Consider the following 18891-nt stretch of genomic DNA (forward strand, 5'->3'; position numbering starts at 1 on the left):
CGTGCTCAGCCATGTGGGGGGGGCACTGCGCTGAAATACTGAGGGGTCCTGAGAGAAGCTGGAAAAGCAGTGAAGCGTAGGTCGTAGGGCTGCACCGTAATAGGATAAGCGCTGTCGCATCAGACACGAACCACACCACCCACCTCCTGCAACAACCGGTGCCATAGACCAAGGTCTGAAATGCTCTGGCCAGATGCGGCAAACTTATGCAAGGACCAGTAGGAGAATTCTGCCCGGCTGAGTTTAGTGCCCCGTGTCAGCGCCCTGGCACCCCCTGCCAGACCTTCGGTTTATTTGTTGCCTCTGGTTCACGGTAATTTAAGCGTAGTTGAAGGCCCTCAACTGTTGCCAAGAGTGGCCCAGCAGCCAATGAGCGCAAAGAGGACTTCCTGAAATGGCACCTTGTTGTTGCTAGTGCTCAAGTGGTGCCACAGACAAGCACAAGCCACTTGCCAGCCGCCCCACCGGGCATGTCATAGCTTCGGCTCAGATCTGCTGGATTGGCTCGGCTTGGCTTCATTATGAGGTCTACGTGCTGCGGCAGTGATGGTCATTCACAGCCTAACACTGGCTCCGACCACTATCGGTGGCTAGCTCCCTAAGTGTGCTTCAAAAGGAAACATTTCGCGCCTGTTCACATCAATTCCCCCCACACCGTGGTTGGGCTGGTAAGCTGACCGAGACGCTATTGGCCATTTATCTGCTTGAGTTCAAGTGCACTGGCGCGAACTTGTTGCATTACCAAGCGTTTGACACTGCTGTAGCCTATTGGCTCTGAGCCTTGTCAATCCGCAGCATTTACGTTCCCGAGGCATCTTGGTTTAAATCATGTATAAAAGAAGAAGAATGAACCTATGCCCGGCAATTTACGCTGCAACACTGAAGACCGACCCCAGAAGCAGCCGAGTAACCGCACGCAATGACCATCCAGGGTGTATTACAGAAAGCAGCAATCTGCATCGGATCCGTCTTCATTGCGCGATGGGGCTTCCACATAGTATCCTGCTTTCACTTCTACTTCCTGCGCCGCACCGGTGTCAAACAATACCTCACCGGCGCTGATGGCAGCGCCTCGAAACCTGCATGGGCATTCATCACAGGCTCAACCTCGGGTATCGGTAAAGCTCTCGCCCTGGAGCTCGCCGGCCATGGCTTCAACATCGTCCTCCACGGCGCGAACGAGGGCCGGGTCGAAGCTGCCAAGCGTGACCTCCTGGCGCGGTTCCCCGGCCGGTCTGTGCGGACGCTGGTGCTCGACGTCAAGCTCTGCCTCACGCTCAGCGATCCGGACCTGACCACGTTACTCGACGGTGTGGCAGAGAAGTTCAGCGACATTGACGTACGCATCCTCGTCAACAATGTCGCCACTCCTCAATTCCCCCCAGCGGAACGACCGCCGTACGAGCGCTTAGAGAACTGCACATTCGAGCAGCTGCGCACGAGCGTCGTCATCAACGCAGCCAGCCATCTGCTCATCACGCGCGCCATCTTCCCCAACATGCTGAAGCACTCGGCCTCATCGCCATCGCCAGGAGTAGGCATCACCACACCCAGATGCCTGATTGTCAACATTGGCAGCATAGCGTCGCGCTTCCCCAACTTCCCCTCCTACGCGCCCTCCAAGGCATTCACCATGCGCTCCGCCGACCTCCTCCGCCTCGAGAACATGTCCTACCCGCCCGGCCCCGGGACCGTGGGTCGAGACCACATTGACGTCATGGCCTTTGACGTCATGAGCGTGACCGAGACCGCGACCATCACGACCGCGATTGACCCCGTCTCCGCCATGACCCCCAGTGCCACATCCTTTGCCCGCGCGATGGTGCGGTGCATGGGTTATCGCGGACCCGATGCCGCGCGGATCTACCCGTGGTTCCCGCATGCCGTGTTCATGGGTACCCTCGACCGGCTGGGCGGGCGGATCAGCGACTGGGCTCTGTTGGCAATCATGAGGGGGGTGATGGAGGAGGGCAAGACAAAGTATGCGGTGCACGGGGCGGTGAAACGAGATTGAGGTCTCTTCATCGGAGGTGTGATTGCTGGGATGCGGCGGGAGGCCTCTGTGCAAAATCGAGTAGTAGCATATGTTGCCGTTTATTGAGGACTTGTATGGTATAACTTGGCGCCTGAGGAAGTGCGAGAAGACACCGGATCACTCGGACGCGAGCCGTTGGTACGTGATCAGGCAGAAAAACATTGAGTGGCGTGCTCATGCTAACTAAAGTCGGCTCGCGCTCTCATGGCCTCTGCACATTGTATGCTTATGTTTCATTTTCATGGTTTGCGGCCCTCTATCCGTAGCGTTTCGAATGGGCAAGGAGAGAACGTGCATGAAAGCAATATCGCTGTCTGACATGTTAGTGGGAAAGAGAACGTCTCAGGAGAGGGTCAAAAAGCAGTGCATGTTGCCACGAAAGGTGGGAAGGCTGACAGGTGAGCCAGTCATAGCCAAAGATGAATGATCAATTAAGCAGGCAATTTTCGTCACAGCCAATCGTTTTGAGGCACATGAGCAGCAGTGCATTGGGCAAACTTGAGGTTGCCTCGCCCGACACAAGAGAACAAGGCAGAGAACACTCAAAATCACGCTTCTACAATCCCACCAGACCCCACGAGATCGCTATGGTTGAACGAGCTCTTCCGGTGATGTAAGTCGAATAAGCAACCCTCCCCCCCCCCAACACCTCAAGAAAGAAAGAGAGAGAGAGAGAGATTATTGCAATAGTATGTGTCAGATAATTAAGACGGGAGATTTTCCAAGCCTGTGCTTCCAATTCCTGATTCTTGAACGTCCAGGGCAGCCTCGGACATATGAGCAGGCTCGTGCACCTCCTCACGAACCCAAATTTTCAACATGTACGGTCTCTTTTGCACGGGTCACCTCTGCTGTGACTGCTGCCAAAATCAAGTATTGCTAGTGCCCAAGGTGATCTGTCGTGCTATAGTTTGTGGAGGAGAGCACAATATATGATGTTGCAAAGAAGGTCAAGAACACGACGTTTTGGACCAAACATGATCTTGAGATGCTGAGGCTCTTCTTCAATTCTCGATAGAAATTGGTATCAACAGCCGACGCATGACCTCGCTGCAATGAATCGATCTCGTATACCCGCTCGCGGTTCTTATCGGGCATAATATAAGTTTCCTCAGTCATAAGATCGTCGCCCCAATAGGCGTGCTGCCCCAGGCGTCCCCCGCCCAAGACGAGCGAATGCAAGATCCATTAGCTGACTGCCGAGGCTGGTGACAGAACAAATCGGACACTCAGACGGATCTTCATCGGCGTGGGCTGACGCCTTTTATGTGTCGGGTTTCCATTTCACTGCATTTTTCATCTCAGCTGGGCAGACGTCTCACATGGCTCTATGCATCCCTCAGATCCCCGCATGTTCTCAATTCTGGGCTTCGGCACAGCATACACTGCCTTGTTGGTCCTCGCTGTGGACACCTCTGCCTCTCTCAAGCGGGTATTGAGGCCCCTTGCCTTACCCGCAGATGCATTTAGTTCCGGACTCCCAGAGGAGCAGGCGTAGACTTGGATACTATCAAAACACAACTCCTTCAATCTGTGGCGTAACGCATATGCTGCACCACGAGCCTTCTCTGGGTTATCGAGTACTCCCATATTGCCTCAGTAATAGTGTACAACAACCTGCAAAAGCTAGTACGTGGTCTCATACTCTACTGGTTCAAATGATATCGATTCAAAAGATCCTGCTCTTTTGAAAATAAATGAATCCGTGCTGGTTCTTGCTTTGCACCTGGAATCTCATTGTCAGCATACAAGTTGGGACGGCAACTCATCATGAGGTGATCCCCCAATCCTTCCCTCGAAACACTGAAGATATCAGTGAATCTCGAAGTGTACATGATTCTGCCCACTCGCAAAGGCACCCTAACGAAGTCTTCACCCCTCATTGAAGGGAGGCAAAGAGGTGAAACCCCATGTCGGGTACATCACACCCCCCCCCCCCCCCCAAACAAAAGGCAACAATGTCGGCGCAGCCGTAAATGGTTTAAAAAGCAGTGAAACAGCGACGCGGTAAATACTTTTCCGGAACCAGCCAAATGATCCTCTGTAAGACGTCCCGCGAAGGGCTACAAAGGCAGTGGAGCGGCCCAACCACGCTGGCTTGGGCAGCAATGCAGAGTGTGTAGGCCAGCGTGCAGCAAGGCAAACGTGGTCTTGCTTGCGGGCGCAGCAGCAGGCTCGCAAGGCTTTGGAGAAGGTTCCAACTCAAAGACCCTTGCAAGGTGACCCACGAACCTGTCTTATTTCCTTGGTTGACTATGATCTCTCTTGTAGCGCAGCTTCTTAGAGACGGAGGCTAGCACGGTCTGGCTGCTATGAGATACCATACGTACTCATTCAAAGTCGAGTTCCAATGTAGAATGACCTGTCCCTGTGACCGTTCCAGAGCGGGTCAGGCTTCATGCAAACGACCACACCACGGCGTTTAGCCTGCGCCCGCCTTATGGCCCAGTCCGTCAAACTGACTGATTGGGTAGGCGAGGTGTACAACCACGCGCACGAGTGTGCGCTCGTGCTGTCACGGTCACTTCAACATGATACGTTCATTGATTGTTTGTCATTATCTTCGCTGGGAGACTGCTCTTCAATCATTGCGAGGGCCAGCGAAGGCAGAAAAGTGCATTTGGAGGCAGATCCGCGGTCTGGCGGTGCACAGTAACCCTGGAGTGGAGAATGAGAAGGCCCCAGGGGGCGAAAAAAAAGCAGTGCAATGGTGTTGCGGGACAGTTAAGGTTTTCTGGTTCGCGGAAAAGTGGAGAGGCTCTCGAGTCGACCAGTCCCACCCCAAGGTCTCCAAGGAGGCCGCCAGGCAACCACGGCCAAAGCTGCAAACCGACAGAGTCCTGGGGAAGGCTAAGAAAGCAGTGAAGTCGACATGTCCCTGCCTGACTGCATCGCTAAGAAGGGTCAACGTGGGATGTTTTTATCTCTGGGCGGCGGAGAGCGGACACAGATGTAACCTAGCTCGCAACCTCGCAGAGTTTGTTGGCTGGCATCTTTGAGAGCGTTTGGAACACACTAGAAATGCAGTGCAGGCCAACAGAAGGCCTACAACCACAGCGCCACTTCAATCAAGACTGTGGCAGACTTGACACTTCTAGAGACAACTCTAACACTGGTTTGGGAGCCCATAACGCCGGAATGGAGTAACGTCTGGATGCAGTGGTTGATTGCGCGGAGAACAGGGCGCAGTGAGCCGTATAAAGGTTGACGTGGGCTACTGCAGTCACACCACGTTTGGTTACATCAAGCTCGGCGATTCTCGTTGTTCAAACAACTGTGCACGCCTCGTGAATTATCCTGGTCTGTATTGTGCCTCGAACTCGTGCGGTCTGCCGTATCAAGAGTCAATCCCGGACGCTCATGTTCGTGACAACCTGTCTACCCTTACACCGCATTCGTAGGGGCCGTTCCAGAAGGGCTGGCTGCCTGACAAAGGTTTTGGTGCGCCAGCGTGATGAAATGCCTGAGTACCGGTCAATCAGAGGGGCCAGCTAAGGCTGCCGCACAGCAAAGTTTTAATCATTCTTTTTGGTGAGTGGCCTGAAATAAAAAGCAAGGGAAGGGACGGTTTCCTTACGAGCATGCAATCCATTGAAGGCTCCACGCCCTAACAGCTGATTGATCAGTGAAACGGAATGCACGAGCTATGGTGCGCAACCGAACTCCAAAATTACCTGCAAGACGCCCGCTAGCTTGTGAAGACGACTTAGGAACACAGCCGGCCCCCCACTAATAGTAGCCTCGAGTTCTTGTCGCTTGGTATGGAGATGGTTTTCAAAATCTGAACAACGATGATCCGAAGACTTGTTGCAAAAATTGGCATGTTTCGTTTGACAGTCAAAATTTTATGCTTTTTAACTCGCAGTTCTTGGCGCATGGGCCCAGGAGAGGCTAAAAAAGCAGCGAAGATAGAAAATTACGCTGTATGGCAAGGCTCTCCAGGCACGTGTTGAAGGATGTGTGTGGGGTCTGGGGTGCGTCGTCGCATTAGCTGAAGTTGCTCCGTCACTTGACTACTACGAGGTACTAGACAAAAGGTGCCCCGAAATACTAGACACAATGAAGTGTGCTGTATTCATACTTTGCCATCATCGGTTGTTTTATAAAGCAACGTCCTACTGATGCCCAGAAAAGGAGTGAATGGTGAAATGGTAGAAAGTCAGTAGACGCCACGTGGTGAGGCTTATTAGCCTGGGACGGCGGCGGGCACATTATTAGCACCCACGTGGCCCAAAGAGGTCCCCCGTCCCCTGCCGAGGACTTAAGGAAGCAGTGAAGAAAGGCGAACGTTGCCCATCTGGATCCTTTGCCTGCTATTGGCGTAAGAGGCATGCCGTATGGATAGCGCATTGGCCAGGGTCCACGGTGTACCCCCGTGCACTTTCTTCCTATCACTGTATTGCTACATTAAGATGCCAGGCTGCACAGCTGGCATGGCATTGTGCACGGGGACGCACCACACAGAAATAAAGATGCTGGACGCGGGAACGTACGAGACTCGCAGCTCGATATGCCTGTGCGGAAGTTATATCGCCGCTTCTCTAGGACTTATTTGTCTTTGTTTCACTTTTCAGTTCTAGCATTCCCTCTAGTCGAGCGAGGATTAAAAAGCAGTGAAGTTGTTGCGAACCAACAGTTGCCTGCGCCACCATGCTGCACCCCTGTCCAACTTTTCAGGATCCGGCACCTCCAGCCCGGTTCGTCTGCACGGCAGACATCGGATGTTGTGCACCAACATGGTTGCCAGACAAGCCCGGTTCAAGGATTTGCAGTGTGCGCGACGCACGTCTGGGCGATGTCCCACGCTGGAGCACTGACACTGGGCGCCTACTGTCGAACAGTTCGCTTGACGCCATCCGCCGTCCCGGCGGCGGCCAAGGAGGCTAGCGGTAATTTCCGCAATCCAAATCGCACATCCTCAGATGATGGCAGCAGAGAGGGCAGGTCGTACGCGAAGGAACGTCCTAGTAATGCATCAAAAAGCAGTAAATGTTGGAAATGGTAGAAAATTTGTAGACGCCAGGGGGGAAGCTCACTGCTCTTGGCCTAGCCAGCTGGGGACGAGGGATGGCACGCGAGCACCCAACTGGCACCAGAGAGGGCTCTTCCCCCAGCTCTCTTGCTGACGGACTAAGAAAGCAGTGCAGGACGACGAAAGTCCGTGCACGAGGCATGCTGCAGATCCCATGTCCACTCTCGCGCACGCACTTGCTGGCTGTCACTGTTTGCGCGCAGGCCGAGGAGGCGCTGGCACGGCAATTGTGCTTGGGGATGCATTCTGCCATGTGCAAAACAAAGATGCTAGTCGTGTGATTGCACGAGGCTCAAGAAGACGATTCGTCACTCGTAAAGACAGATATTATTTGTGTCTGCTCTGTTCTTCATTCCCAGCTAGCGCTTGCATCATGTCGAGCACCGTTGAAAAAGCAGTGAAATAAGGCTGGCGCTCGTCTGCAAGGGGATCGCCCCCACCACTCTCTACCCCGCACACTCTATTTCCAAGCTCAGCCCTTGGGAGGCAGCCCAGCGCCGCCTCCATCACCACGTCTTCCAGCGCGGCGGGGTTGTCAGCAATGGTAAGCGTGCTTTGGGTTCTAGACATCGCCCGCCGCGCACCAGAAGGCCGCCAGAGAGACGCGCGTGTACCCGGCTCAGGGACACTTGGGCATTGTGCGACGGGCGCACGTTGAGACGCACGTGGAGATGGTTCGGCATTCTCAAGGACGGACGCTGGCGCCAAGAATCCCTTTGTCCCTGTTCCGCTCTCCATCTCCCGGCACTGCATCGCGTCGAGCGCCGTTCAAAAGGCAGTGAAGGCATAGAGTGCGACTATAAAGCCACCCCCCCCACGTCCACCCGACGCTTGGAGGCAGCCTTGGAGGCAGCATCCTGGCTGCACTTCCAGCGCCGTTTGCTCCGCAACAGTAACCTGATTACCGTAAACGTTGCACAACGCGCCGTGCGCCAATTTGGCCGCTGAAGATACCCATGCTTGTATTCAGTCCGAGGATTCTCAGCGTGCGCCAGACGCACCATTGAGACGATGTTGTCCCACTCCTCTGAAGCGGAGCCTTTGTGCGCCAGCTGCCAGGCAATTACCTTCAAGCGATCCGCCGTCGTCCCACCAGCGGCGCCACGGAATGCCAATCGATCCGCCACCACGGCCAAGCGGGCTAGCGGTAGTTTCCGCATTTCTAATTCAACCTCTTCGGATGATGATGAAGATGGCAGCAGAGAGGTGGTCCACGGTGGTGGTGATGGTGGTGGCGGTGATGATGATGACGACAACTGCATTGCAGACGTGAAAGCAGGGACCAAGATCCCGCCAGCAAGGGCCTCATCACACTCCACGCCGACAGTGTCCTACGTGCTCCATGAGACACGGCAGTCTTTCCTTGACTCGCTCTCACAAGGGTGCCGCTTCTGCCTGCTGATCAGCAGCCAGCTCGTCAGGAATGACAAACTGGGGAGACAGAACGGTGGAGATTCTTCGCCAGACCCTGCGCAGAGGCTGCGCACGATCAGAGGCAGATCTCACAGCAGCAGCGGCAAGCATGGCCGCGTCTTTGGCGGTTCGCGGTCGAGTCGCCCTGGGCTAGGAAAGCCACTGGGCGATGATGCTGCCGCTAATAGGCCAGCGACTGGTGGAGGGACGGGAGCAACAGGGGCCAATGACCCATGGGCCGAGCTGGGCGGCAATTTCATGATTCTGCGACGCAGCTGGCCTATCCACAGCCACAGTAGTGGGCATGTTGTGAGGAGTGATGTTGTTGAACAGCAACCACAACAAAAGTCCCAGAAACCACGACACCATAAGCTCGCCGGCCAAGGTTCGGCATTACGTGAAGAACAAGGGCCCGGAACAGAAAACGAGATAACGTTGATGGAACACTCTGCTGCAACGGCCGATGTCCACGTCTGGAGCCCGGCCGGTAGTGCTTGTCTGCGCGTAATCGATGAATTGCCATGTAAGCGTGCCATCTTATCCTCGAAGAAAGCGGGTGAGACACCATGTGCTGAGTTGGGTGCTGAAGATTCCTACTGGCTGAATCTTGTATGAGAAAATAGGGGTTCAAAACTGACACTTATGGTGCATCAGCCGACTATGAAAAAGTCTACCACAGTTCCGTAGGAAATTCTGATCACAATCGAAAGAAACGAAAGCACAAAGAGATTGATTTCAACGGCCAAACGGACGACGCAGATCCCGCTGCCGGTCCACACCTTGTCGTCAAAGACAGTACCGGCTCGGAGACAAACATGGCTCTGGCACGTCTCTGGCTCAAAGACTGTCTTGCACAACACCACTTCTGCAGAACGGGCGTGTCATCTGGCCAACGCCTCCCACGGCGGCTGATTGATGTTGGTAATCCACAGCGACCCTTCCTACTGAACGTCAACGCTCTGGTTGAAAAACGCAAGGTCTCGTACGTCGCCTTGAGCTATTGCTGGGGAGAAGGTGAACGCGTAATGACCCTCAAGTCCAATTATAAGCAGCACCTGGACAGGTTACCACTGGAGAACCTACCCAAGACATTCAGCCATGCATTCGAAGTCACCCGGAAGTTGGGGTTCCAGTTTGTCTGGACAGATGCATTCTGCATGATCCAAGACAGCCCTGAGGACAAGGAACACGAGCTGCCCAAAATGGGCGACATTTACCGCTACGCAGTCTTGACCATCTGCGCCGAGGGATCACCGAATGCCCATGCTGGGCTCTTTCAGCACAGGGATGGTCGTACTGCCCGCCCATGCAAGATCAAGCTGAGCACAGCTCACACTGATAACACAATCATCTCGTCCGTGGTGACTCTATCCACAAAGTTTGTTCGGACGGACTATCTCGAGCCGCGTGGCTGGATTTTACAAGAGGAGATTCTTGCGTGCCGGCGCCTGCTCTTTGGGACGCAGATGAGGTGGAGCTGCATCACTTCGACAGCAGAAGAGGTGCGGCCATTGCCCCAGCCACGGCAAGGTTTGTTAACGGGTGGCCAGAGGAGTCCTGAAGACAAGCTCCGGATGTGGCTGTACGAAGCGCCGCGCATGCTCGCTGCGGTCCCTGATCGTCTGCGGTCATATCGCTGGAATCATTTCGATGCGTGGTACGGCGTGGTCGAAGTGTACAGTCTCAAACAGCTGACCTTCGCAGGCGATGTCCTCGCTGCTGTCGAGGGGCTGGCTCAAATGTTTGCTCAAGCACACAGAGTGACCTACCTGGATGGGTTATGGAAGGAAGACATACAACTTGGTCTGGGCTGGTACGTCTGCAACAATGAGAGACGCAATGTGGCACTGTCCAGCGATTGCTGGCCATCGTGGTCGTGGGCGTCGGTGGGCAAGGTCGCGTTAAGGTTTCGCAAGTGGCATACGCAGGCGGAGCACCTAGTGAACGAGGGCGCCCAGCTGGTCAATGCCACACACGAAGGCACCGACCTACCGGATGTCTCTGGTACGCTTAGATTAAGAGCCAGAACAATGGTTGCGTATGTCCGGCCACGGACAGACGATGGTATACCGCGGAGGCGTGGCACTGTAGGAGGTGCACTACGAGCTCCGTCACGAGCGCAACCTGATATCGATGCCAGGAGACGGTCAACCCCCACTGGATCCTGTGGGCAAACGTTTCCAGGCCATGGCGAGCGATCACGTTTTCCAGTCATGCTGTACAGCGACCCCGACTGCCAGGTGTGCATTGGGCACGCCGCGATGGATCGGCAGCCTGAGAGCTTTGTCCAGGATGGGAGGACGGTCGAGACTGTGCTGTGTGCACTCCTGCACGTGCAACGAAGTGACGACCTGAGATCGATCCGCTCTTCTGGCCTGGTGCTTAAGTCGTCCGCTGCAGAACCTGGAGCCTATACTCGTAAGGGGCTGGCGCTTTTCCACGATGTCGAGGTCTGGTCGGATCACCCTCTTGCCCGCCGAGACCACGAGCCGATATTTCTGAAGTGAGCATGGGTGGAGCCTGGATGTACTCGTCCAGTCCTTCTTGAGCTGTGGAAGGCACGCACCTTCCACTCCGTGGCCACAGTCTGGACTGGAATGGGACTGCTCCTCCCGTTCGCGCACCCACGACTGTGGTCCGGCTCATCATCTGTTATGGCTCGCCTTCTTCTGTGTCCATATGCTGCACAAACTAACCTCTGACAGGGCGAATGGAATCTTCTCTTGCCAAAGGCCGACTCTTGTCTTATGAGCTCGTCAGCCATCATCTGCCATCATCACGTTTAACATCGAGCAGCTCTCTGCGTGACGCTTTTTACGGCTGTCTTGGGCGATATCTGTCGCGCCTTGCTCGAGCACTGCCTGCACGGCTGATTCACTTTGTGTGCACACAGCTGCCACTTGTGGTCATAGACATCGCTTCGGAGGTATTCCATCTCCGAAATCAAGTCTCATGCCATCAAATCTTCTTCGTTATAAGCGCAGTCATTCTTCGGCGCACTGCAACCCTCTGCCTTCCATATTTTCAGCCCACCAGTGGGAGCAGCGACCTCAGCACAAGCACGCCCACCTCGTCCTAACACGGCAACGTCGCCGATATCACAACCATCGATCCATTACAACCTGCCCTCGAAAAAATGGACTTCGTTCCCGCCGTTCCTGGCAGCCACATCATCATCAACACGACGCACGTCGCACTTCCACCCAAGCCAGGCGCTCCACCACCACCAATCCTCAACCCCGTCGCCGACCATGCCACCGTTGGTTTGATCGGTCTCTTCATTCTGATCGGCTGCATTATTTGGTGCTTTGGCCCATCAAACGAGGACGAGCGTGAGATTCGCAGGAGACTGGGTGAGGATCTCGACAACGAGAAGGCATGGGAGAAGAAGTGGATCTTTGTCAATCCTGAGAAGCGGCGTCACAGGCTTGTGAGCTTCTCGTTCGTTGTGCTGTGGCCAGTGATTGGGCTTCTCTGGTGGAACGTCGTCATGGTCCGCAAAACCGAGGACAAGAGGATGAAAGAACTCGAAGAGGGCTTGGCTAGGGCGAATAGGGGGCCCTTGGCTGGCGCGGAGTCGGGAAAGTGTAGAATGCCCCTGCTGTAAGGAGGACGGAAAGTTCTGCGCACTGGTCACAGTAGGGTCGAGTTGGATTTACTTAGGCTTAAGAGCAATATGGAACCTACAACAGCATAGTGGAACATCATCAAGGATTCGTGCCACATACTTTAATGTTATGATACGGCATGACTGCGCGGTGCTCACCTGCACCAAAAATGTCAAGAATTCTCTAAGCATGGATTTTCTTCATCGCGGAGCAACCAACGTCCGCGACAGGAAATGACATTAAGGCTCGAGACTAGCGGATATCTATTCTTACGTATCTACGAAACTCGCGGCATCCCAGCCCTTCTCTTCTGCTCTGCCTCGCGGTACTTTGTAACCTTGATTATCACCTCATGCGCCACGTCTTCAATACTGCGACCATCCATCAAGGCCCCTAGACCATCATCTTCATCACCATCGCCATCAAACGCGGACCTCAGAGCCTCGCACTCCCAGCACAAACATATCCGATAATCACCTCCATACCGGACCCTGTAAAGCTGGCTCGTGTACTCGAGCGCATCTTCATATACGCTGCTGCTGCCGCCGCCGTTGCCGGGGCCACTTTTGTCCCCGAACTTGTCGTTGTGCTCGACGACTCGCCCCGCCAGGGTCTCACAGTCCCGCGCATACTGCTCAGGTGAAGTGCACATGTGGGTATGCCATACGAGATCAACATCCAGCGTCGGCACCAGCATCGTTTTCTTCCGCTCCCTTTCTTCACCAACACCTGCCCCTTCAGTGCTGGCCCCAACACAACGACCCGGGGCCACCGCGTCGTCGAACTTGAACAGCCCGAGAAACCGCTCGTACCGCCTGACCGCGCGACACAGAGTCCCAGCCAGCGCGGGGCTACGAATCCACAGCATGCGGTCCATCTTGTCGACAAACACGGACTGCCGCTTCACCGCGGTCGTGAGCATGTAAATCACCGGGAAGTCCGGGTCCCCTTCGCCCAGAACCGAGCGGAGCAGCCGGATGTACGCCTTGTCGCTGGCCGACGTAAAGATGTCTGGCTCCGGGAGGTCCGTGACGTGAAGGCCGCGGGATTTGAACGGGTCGGTGGACGAGCCGGGCTTGCCGTACAGGCGCAGGGTTTTCGCCAGGCGGGACGCACGCGTCGCCTGGGCGGTCAGGAAGCTGAGGAGGTCTGGCTCCATGCCGGTGCGGGAGGTAAAGGACGAGGCTACCTCTGTGGGTAGGTTGAAGGTGTGGTGGTCGTCTTTGCTGATGGCGTTGTGCTGTGAGAGAGCCGTGCACATACGTCAGTACTGCGCTTCAGGGGAAATCGACGTTCTTGGAGGGCCGAGAGTTTGTCAGTTAACAAGAATCACTCACTATTTTCTCCCAGGGGAAAGTAATCTTTGCTAAGTGGGCGAGCGGTACATGGCTCAGCTCGAAGCGCCGCAGCAAGGCTGGATTCAGTAGCAGCGCATGCCAAACCATCAAGACGTCTGGGGGTTCAGGGCAATCCTTTGTGTCAACTACAGTACCATTTCGGAAATCATGAATGACGAAAACCCTCACTTACCCAGTGGCGGAGGCTGTATGTCCTCAAGTTCTCCACTCGCAGCGTTCTCGAGCGCCCTCACCCAGCTCAGAAATCTTGCTGCGGCAAGCTTCAGATACAGGTCCCACTTCTCTTCCCTGCGCTTGGGAAAAGTCGGGTCTTGCACTCGAATCACGGTCGTTTTTGGGGGCGGCGTAACTCGGCTCGAGAAGCTTCGCTTTGGTGATAGTTTCCCATGGTTCGGATAGTCGTGAGGGACATGAACGACACGAGTGTGTGGTTCTATACTCAGTGCGGTGTCCAGGGATGTCGAGCATAGGATATTGACGCGGAGGCTCAAGAAAGCTTGAAGCAGCCGCAGGTGGACCGCGCATTGTGCTGGTGTCGGCAGTCGTGGACCATTGTTGAGGTTTCGTGGGTGATCAAAGTTGAAGATGCGGAAGTCTGGCGCAGGAACTTTTCCCTCTGGATTTGGATCATGTTGGCCGGGCTCTGTGGAAGCGATGTAGCTCAGAGGTTGGAAGTAATTCAGACTTGGCTGTAGATCTGAAGGGCGGTAGAAGGATTCCCAGGAGCATATTGGCGGCGGGGACGGGTCTGAGATGTGTGCCATCTCGCTTGCTTGTGATACTCAAGAATCCTCAACAACTGATGGCAATGAGTGTTGCTGTGATATTAAGGATGGTCGTTCGCGGATGGTCGTTCGCGGGATACCAGCTTGGCTCGTGCCTTTGTTGAGCAGAACAACGCAGACATCCTTCGCTAACCACGAGGCAGTCTACCGTTCTCGTGTAAGTCGTCCGGCTCAGCCGCAGTGGGTAAAGCTGGGGCGATCGCCAATTCTGGGGCCCCATGCGATGAGGCGCAGCCACTGAACAGGCCCCTGCACGTCACCCGTTAGCGCTTGCAGACCCCCGCGGAACAGCGCCGCACTCCGTCTTGACCCCTGCAAGGCAGAACGCAAGCCATTCTTGTCCTCACCGAGCACCTCATTTACAACCTTCGGCTCAGTATGCCGAGTATGCCAGCGGTACCGGACGTCATGGCTCGACTCTCGAATGTTGCCACCATAGCTATGGTGGTATTGCCATCTTGAACAACCTTTCCCTCTTCACAGTCTGGAACAAGTAATTCTTGCCAAGGCAGGGCCTGATTCCCGATCTTTGACTCAAGAACGAACATTATCAAATTTGGCGGGCGCAAATCCACAATGGCCACAAAGACCCGGGGACTTTTCACGAGCACGCGACTGAGCAGGCACGACGACGTACAAGACTCAGTGCTGCAAGACATCATCCAAATCATCAGAGACGCCATGAATGAGCCCGGTCATTCTCACATCGCAACAAGATGGTCTCCCATGCCATCCGACGCAAGCACAAGCCTCCGCAAGGAAGTCGAGGACCTCTACTGGCACGGCGCCCGCGCCGAGGTGCAGCATGTTCTCGACACTCTTTTCTGGTGGGAGTCACCAAAACTCAAGGACAAACTGATACCAACAGACGATGAGAGGGACACATTTGTTCACGGCTTTGACACATTCATTGACCAGGTCAGCCTAGATGGTCGTCGATTCGCCACACAAGCCGCCAGGTGCAGATATGAGACGTCGGGTCCAGAGCATACAGGTTTCTACAGAGTCGCTCTGGAGCGCACAGCCCAAGACACGAGGAGGCAGATCCGGGCTGAGAGGATCAAGTGTGACGTGCGGGAACAGGCTGAGGCCCGGTTGACACATGCCCGCGACTCTGACACCCTCAGCAGAAGCAGAACGAGAATGTTTATGCGAGCGATCGGTCTACTGGACATTGACAAGATCCTCGAGCACGAAATTGGTGGAAAGTATAATGAACCAACGCAGGACCTGTCCAAGAGAGAGAAAGCAGACCAGCCCCAAAGGTCCGCAGTGCCTCAGCTGGAAGTCCGCTCCATCAACAAGAAAACTGGGCTCCCTGTGGTTGCCCCGGTACTGTGCTCCGCATGCAACGATGCGATCAGAGGCAGCTCATATGAGTACTTGCAACAAGACCATCCCTTGCCACCCGGCGCGCACAACAAAGACGACATGCAACGCTCCAAGCTCTCGAGGCGCTTCACAATCTGCGAGACATGTCGCAGCGTCCTTCCCGTGAAACTGCAGTCTCGCTTCAGCAAGACCTACAAGCACTCTATCATCACATCGGAGCTTACAACGGCGAAGCACAGCCATCAGCTTTGCAAATGCCCCGTGCGAACCTCATCAACCGCGGAGCACATGGATCAGAATTTTAACAAATTCCCCATGCACAAAAGTGCAAAACACTCTGGTGTTCTGGATACAGGCCCAGATCACCGAATGCAGATCTTCAATGGCGAATCTGTCCTTGGCCCAACAACTTGCGGCTTGATGAAACTGCCCATGGTTGTGGCCAGGGCCAGCAAGCAGGCGATGGAAGTCGCGCCACAAGCTTCCAGCTGGAGATCCTCGGCAATGGTGTCTACGACGCGGCGTTTTGTGGGCAGTTTGACAAGAGATAAGTTGCCTGGAATATCATCCAAGAAGGGTGAAAGCAAAGTGCCAAGCCATAGCGGCGTTGCTACACGCACGACTGGCTGCGAGGCTTACGGCGACAAAGCCCCAAACAGCGACAAGGACAGCGGGGGAGGGATCGATGGGCCAAAGCACGGTCTGGCAGCCAAGGTGGACAGCCAGTGGGACGAAGAACGCCTCGGTGGGCACAAGTCACTGAGATTAGGTCCGCTCATGTTCGAAACTGGCATCCCTGAGAATGGGAGGTCGGTATTTTAATCTTCATCTCTTGGTTGATCGTGCTGGTGTACCATATTTCATGCTGACCATGTTTGTTGCCATATTACAGTCCGCGCATACTTATAAGTCTGAGAGACGACCTGCACTGCGGGCCTAATAGGCCCAAAGTAGGCACCGGAACGGAGCCAACCGATCGTGGGTTGGCTCTGGGACTTACCGACCGCATCGACTCAGACTTCGAGGGTGAGAAAACAACCACAAAGATCCGGCTGTATCGGTCGACTAGTGAAGTCTGGAGAGACCGTCACGATTCAGAAACAAATGTTCGAAGACGCATCGCATGCGTCGAGAAACAGGTCGTTGGCTCGCCATTCTCGTGTACCGACAACGCAGCTGAGACCGCCATTCTGGACGACCTTGTCATACTCGCTCAGCGTCTGTCGTGTCCGCCGGAAGGCCAAACCGTTTCTGACTGTGACGTCAAAGCCCTCGAACCGCAAGACTCGACGGAAGTTCAGGCCAGCTTGGACCTGCTTATGGACAGACTGAAGCATGTGCTTAGTCCGAGGCTTGACAAGTACTTGGATGAGATCATCCCCCAACTTTTGAATATGCCTTCGCATCTTCTCCCACCGACTACTATGAGTCAGACTCGTTCAAAGCATGCTTCAGATTCCTGGGCGTTCTGTGATTTCATTATGAGGAGTCCTGTATGGCACAGGCTCGCGGGCCCAGAACTTCAGACTCACCCTGCCAGCTCTCTGAAGGAAGATTCAAAACACAGCGCCAATCATTGCGGAGAGCTTCTGTACACCATAAGCTTTGTCTGTCATCCTAATCGCGGACGCGGCCGTTCAACAAAAATCAGAGCTCAGCAGACAGAGCTGCCGAGAACCAAGTACGATGCCAGGCGTGGTTTCACGCAGGACTACCTGCTCTCGCCGAGCCAGTCTGGACAGCGACACTCGTCCGACATGTTTGACTCTCTCCAGGAGTTCTGGCATGACTGGGCAGGATTCCGGCAGAACCTGTATTGCTACCAAGACCTTTTCCCGTGGGATTGCACAGAGGCATATGGCCGTAACTTGATAACCTGCGGCACAAGCACTGGGAGGCTGCCGGCTTGCAATCTCGCCAAGCACCTCTGGGCATTCCCGTACGACTCGTGGTCGCTCATCTCGCTGCACCTGACCAGGGCTCGGACAGACTATCCTGGCAAGAGCAGCGCACAGCTCAACGACGCTGAATGGGCACAGAACCGTCTGCTGCTGGCATGTGCGCTGGAGGAGCTTACTGTGGCCGCAGGGTGCATGGCGGAGCATCCCCTCTTCCGTGTGGCCACGGCCTGGCTGGCTACACCTGTGCCGACCTCTGATGACACGACTTCAGACACCAAGACGCTGGACATTGACGACGAAACCGACACCGATGACGACGACGAAGTCCACCTCGACCACGACGATCATGTCAAGCTTGGCGGCATCCATCGAGCCCAGCCTTTCGGCTACGCGATGCTGCATAGCCCTCCAAGCAAGCCCGTCCTCGCGCCATGGGTCCATCTCAGGCACGCCGACAAGGTTTCCGAGTACGAGGACCTGCGGCGCGCAAAGATGCGTGCCTTTGACGTCGGCTTTGGTGCGGATAATGGCGGCAGTAGCGAGCGTGCCGTTCCGCCACATCATGGACAGCGGAGCCGCCTGGGGTACACCACAGGCAGAGACGAGGATAGTGTCACCCCCAGCGGTGGCAGCAGCAGCACAAGCGATAGCGCAGGTAATATGTTGACCCCGGACGGAGGGTATTCCGCGGCATATCTGATGGCGACTAGGCGTGTCTTGGACGGAGGCCAACAAGGTTGTAGTCAGGGGTATCAGGATCTCCCGGCTATATACACGTCCCTGCTTGTCGACGGCCATACCGCGGGTAAAGGTAGAAAGGGCGGTGCGGCTTCGACTCGATCATCATCTCCATGGTCTGGAATTCATGGTTCTGGGCTGTCTGGCAATGCGGGAAGCACGCGTGCGGGTGCTGGTGGCAGCAGCCCCTGGTTTTATGACTTCAGTGGCATTTTATATCAGGTTGATGCAGGCATCGGCGTGGGGGGAGAGGACGCTCATGGAACTAGTCATGGTCACGGCGGCGGCGGAGGAGGAGGAGGAGGATACAGCGAAGGTGGTGGCAGTAGCGGTGGCGGTGATAGTGGAGGAGGTGGTAGCAGTGGCGGTGGTGGTGACAGTGGAGGTGGAGGAGGAGGAGGTTACGGAGGGTTCTGAGACTTTCTCGCAAGGATGGATTTTTCCTGATGCTAGGACTCAACAATCTAGATCGGGAACCACTTTGGCCGCTTGGGAAGCAGCCTTTAGCTTGGGTGTCTCGTAATTTACACCAGGTGGCCTCGGCGGCGAGCCGAAAACAATGCCCTTGGACCAAATCAGTCATATCGCCGAATACAATAGTCGGGGGCCCGAGCATTCACCGGCGAGGCTTAATATGAGCACTCAAAAAGTTCCGGTAGCTCTGATTGTCTACGTCAGACAACACCACC

The 18891-nt window shown here is 55.1% G+C and overlaps 5 protein-coding genes across 5 annotated transcripts; 4 read left to right on the forward strand and 1 right to left on the reverse strand.

Annotated features, from left to right (window-relative positions):
* Positions 1–919: 919 nt before the first annotated feature.
* B0I36DRAFT_430116 (uncharacterized protein) lies at positions 920–3953 on the forward strand (the record flags this gene model as incomplete). Its single annotated transcript, XM_046162523.1, has 4 exons — positions 920–1895; positions 2103–2173; positions 2491–2648; positions 3341–3953. 4 exons carry the CDS (start codon positions 920–922, stop codon positions 3531–3533), a joined length of 1398 nt encoding a protein of 465 aa, XP_046013546.1. The 3' UTR covers positions 3534–3953.
* Positions 3954–8078: 4125 nt separating this feature from the next.
* Positions 8079–11391, forward strand: B0I36DRAFT_407256 (heterokaryon incompatibility protein-domain-containing protein; the record flags this gene model as incomplete). The annotated part of the gene is made up of 3 exons (XM_046161836.1): positions 8079–9003; positions 9135–10518; positions 10825–11391. 3 exons carry the CDS (start codon positions 8079–8081, stop codon positions 10985–10987), a joined length of 2472 nt encoding a protein of 823 aa, XP_046013547.1. The 3' UTR covers positions 10988–11391.
* A 225-nt stretch (positions 11392–11616) lies between these two features.
* B0I36DRAFT_361491 (uncharacterized protein) lies at positions 11617–12087 on the forward strand (the record flags this gene model as incomplete). Its single annotated transcript, XM_046158486.1, has 1 exon — positions 11617–12087. The coding sequence occupies one exon, from the start codon at positions 11617–11619 to the stop codon at positions 12085–12087; it is 471 nt and encodes a 156-aa protein (XP_046013548.1).
* Positions 12088–12308: 221 nt separating this feature from the next.
* B0I36DRAFT_382736 (uncharacterized protein) lies at positions 12309–14324 on the reverse strand. The gene is made up of 3 exons (XM_046160933.1): positions 13619–14324; positions 13426–13541; positions 12309–13328 (listed from the first exon to the last, which is right to left on the reverse strand). The coding sequence occupies exons 1-3, from the start codon at positions 14208–14210 to the stop codon at positions 12366–12368; spliced, it is 1671 nt and encodes a 556-aa protein (XP_046013549.1). The 5' UTR covers positions 14211–14324; the 3' UTR covers positions 12309–12365.
* A 483-nt stretch (positions 14325–14807) lies between these two features.
* B0I36DRAFT_382737 (uncharacterized protein) lies at positions 14808–18619 on the forward strand (the record flags this gene model as incomplete). Its single annotated transcript, XM_046160934.1, has 2 exons — positions 14808–16372; positions 16456–18619. 2 exons carry the CDS (start codon positions 14808–14810, stop codon positions 18617–18619), a joined length of 3729 nt encoding a protein of 1242 aa, XP_046013550.1.
* Positions 18620–18891: the final 272 nt, after the last annotated feature.

The sequence above is a fragment of the Microdochium trichocladiopsis genome (assembly GCF_020744255.1).
Source record: "Microdochium trichocladiopsis strain MPI-CAGE-CH-0230 chromosome Unknown B0I36scaffold_4, whole genome shotgun sequence".
NCBI lineage: Eukaryota > Fungi > Ascomycota > Sordariomycetes > Xylariales > Microdochiaceae > Microdochium > Microdochium trichocladiopsis.

Bases quoted from the DNA above. Each gene is read 5' to 3' on its own strand.
- B0I36DRAFT_382736 (XM_046160933.1), bottom strand. From the start codon at position 14,210: ATGGCACACATCTCAGACCCGTCCCCGCCGCCAATATGCTCCTGGGAA. The intron at 13,542-13,618 runs GTAAGTGAGGGT...CTGAACCCCCAG, and splicing joins CATACAGCCTCCGCCACTGG to ACGTCTTGATGGTTTGGCAT. The intron at 13,329-13,425 runs GTGAGTGATTCT...GCTCTCTCACAG, and splicing joins CTTTCCCCTGGGAGAAAATA to CACAACGCCATCAGCAAAGA.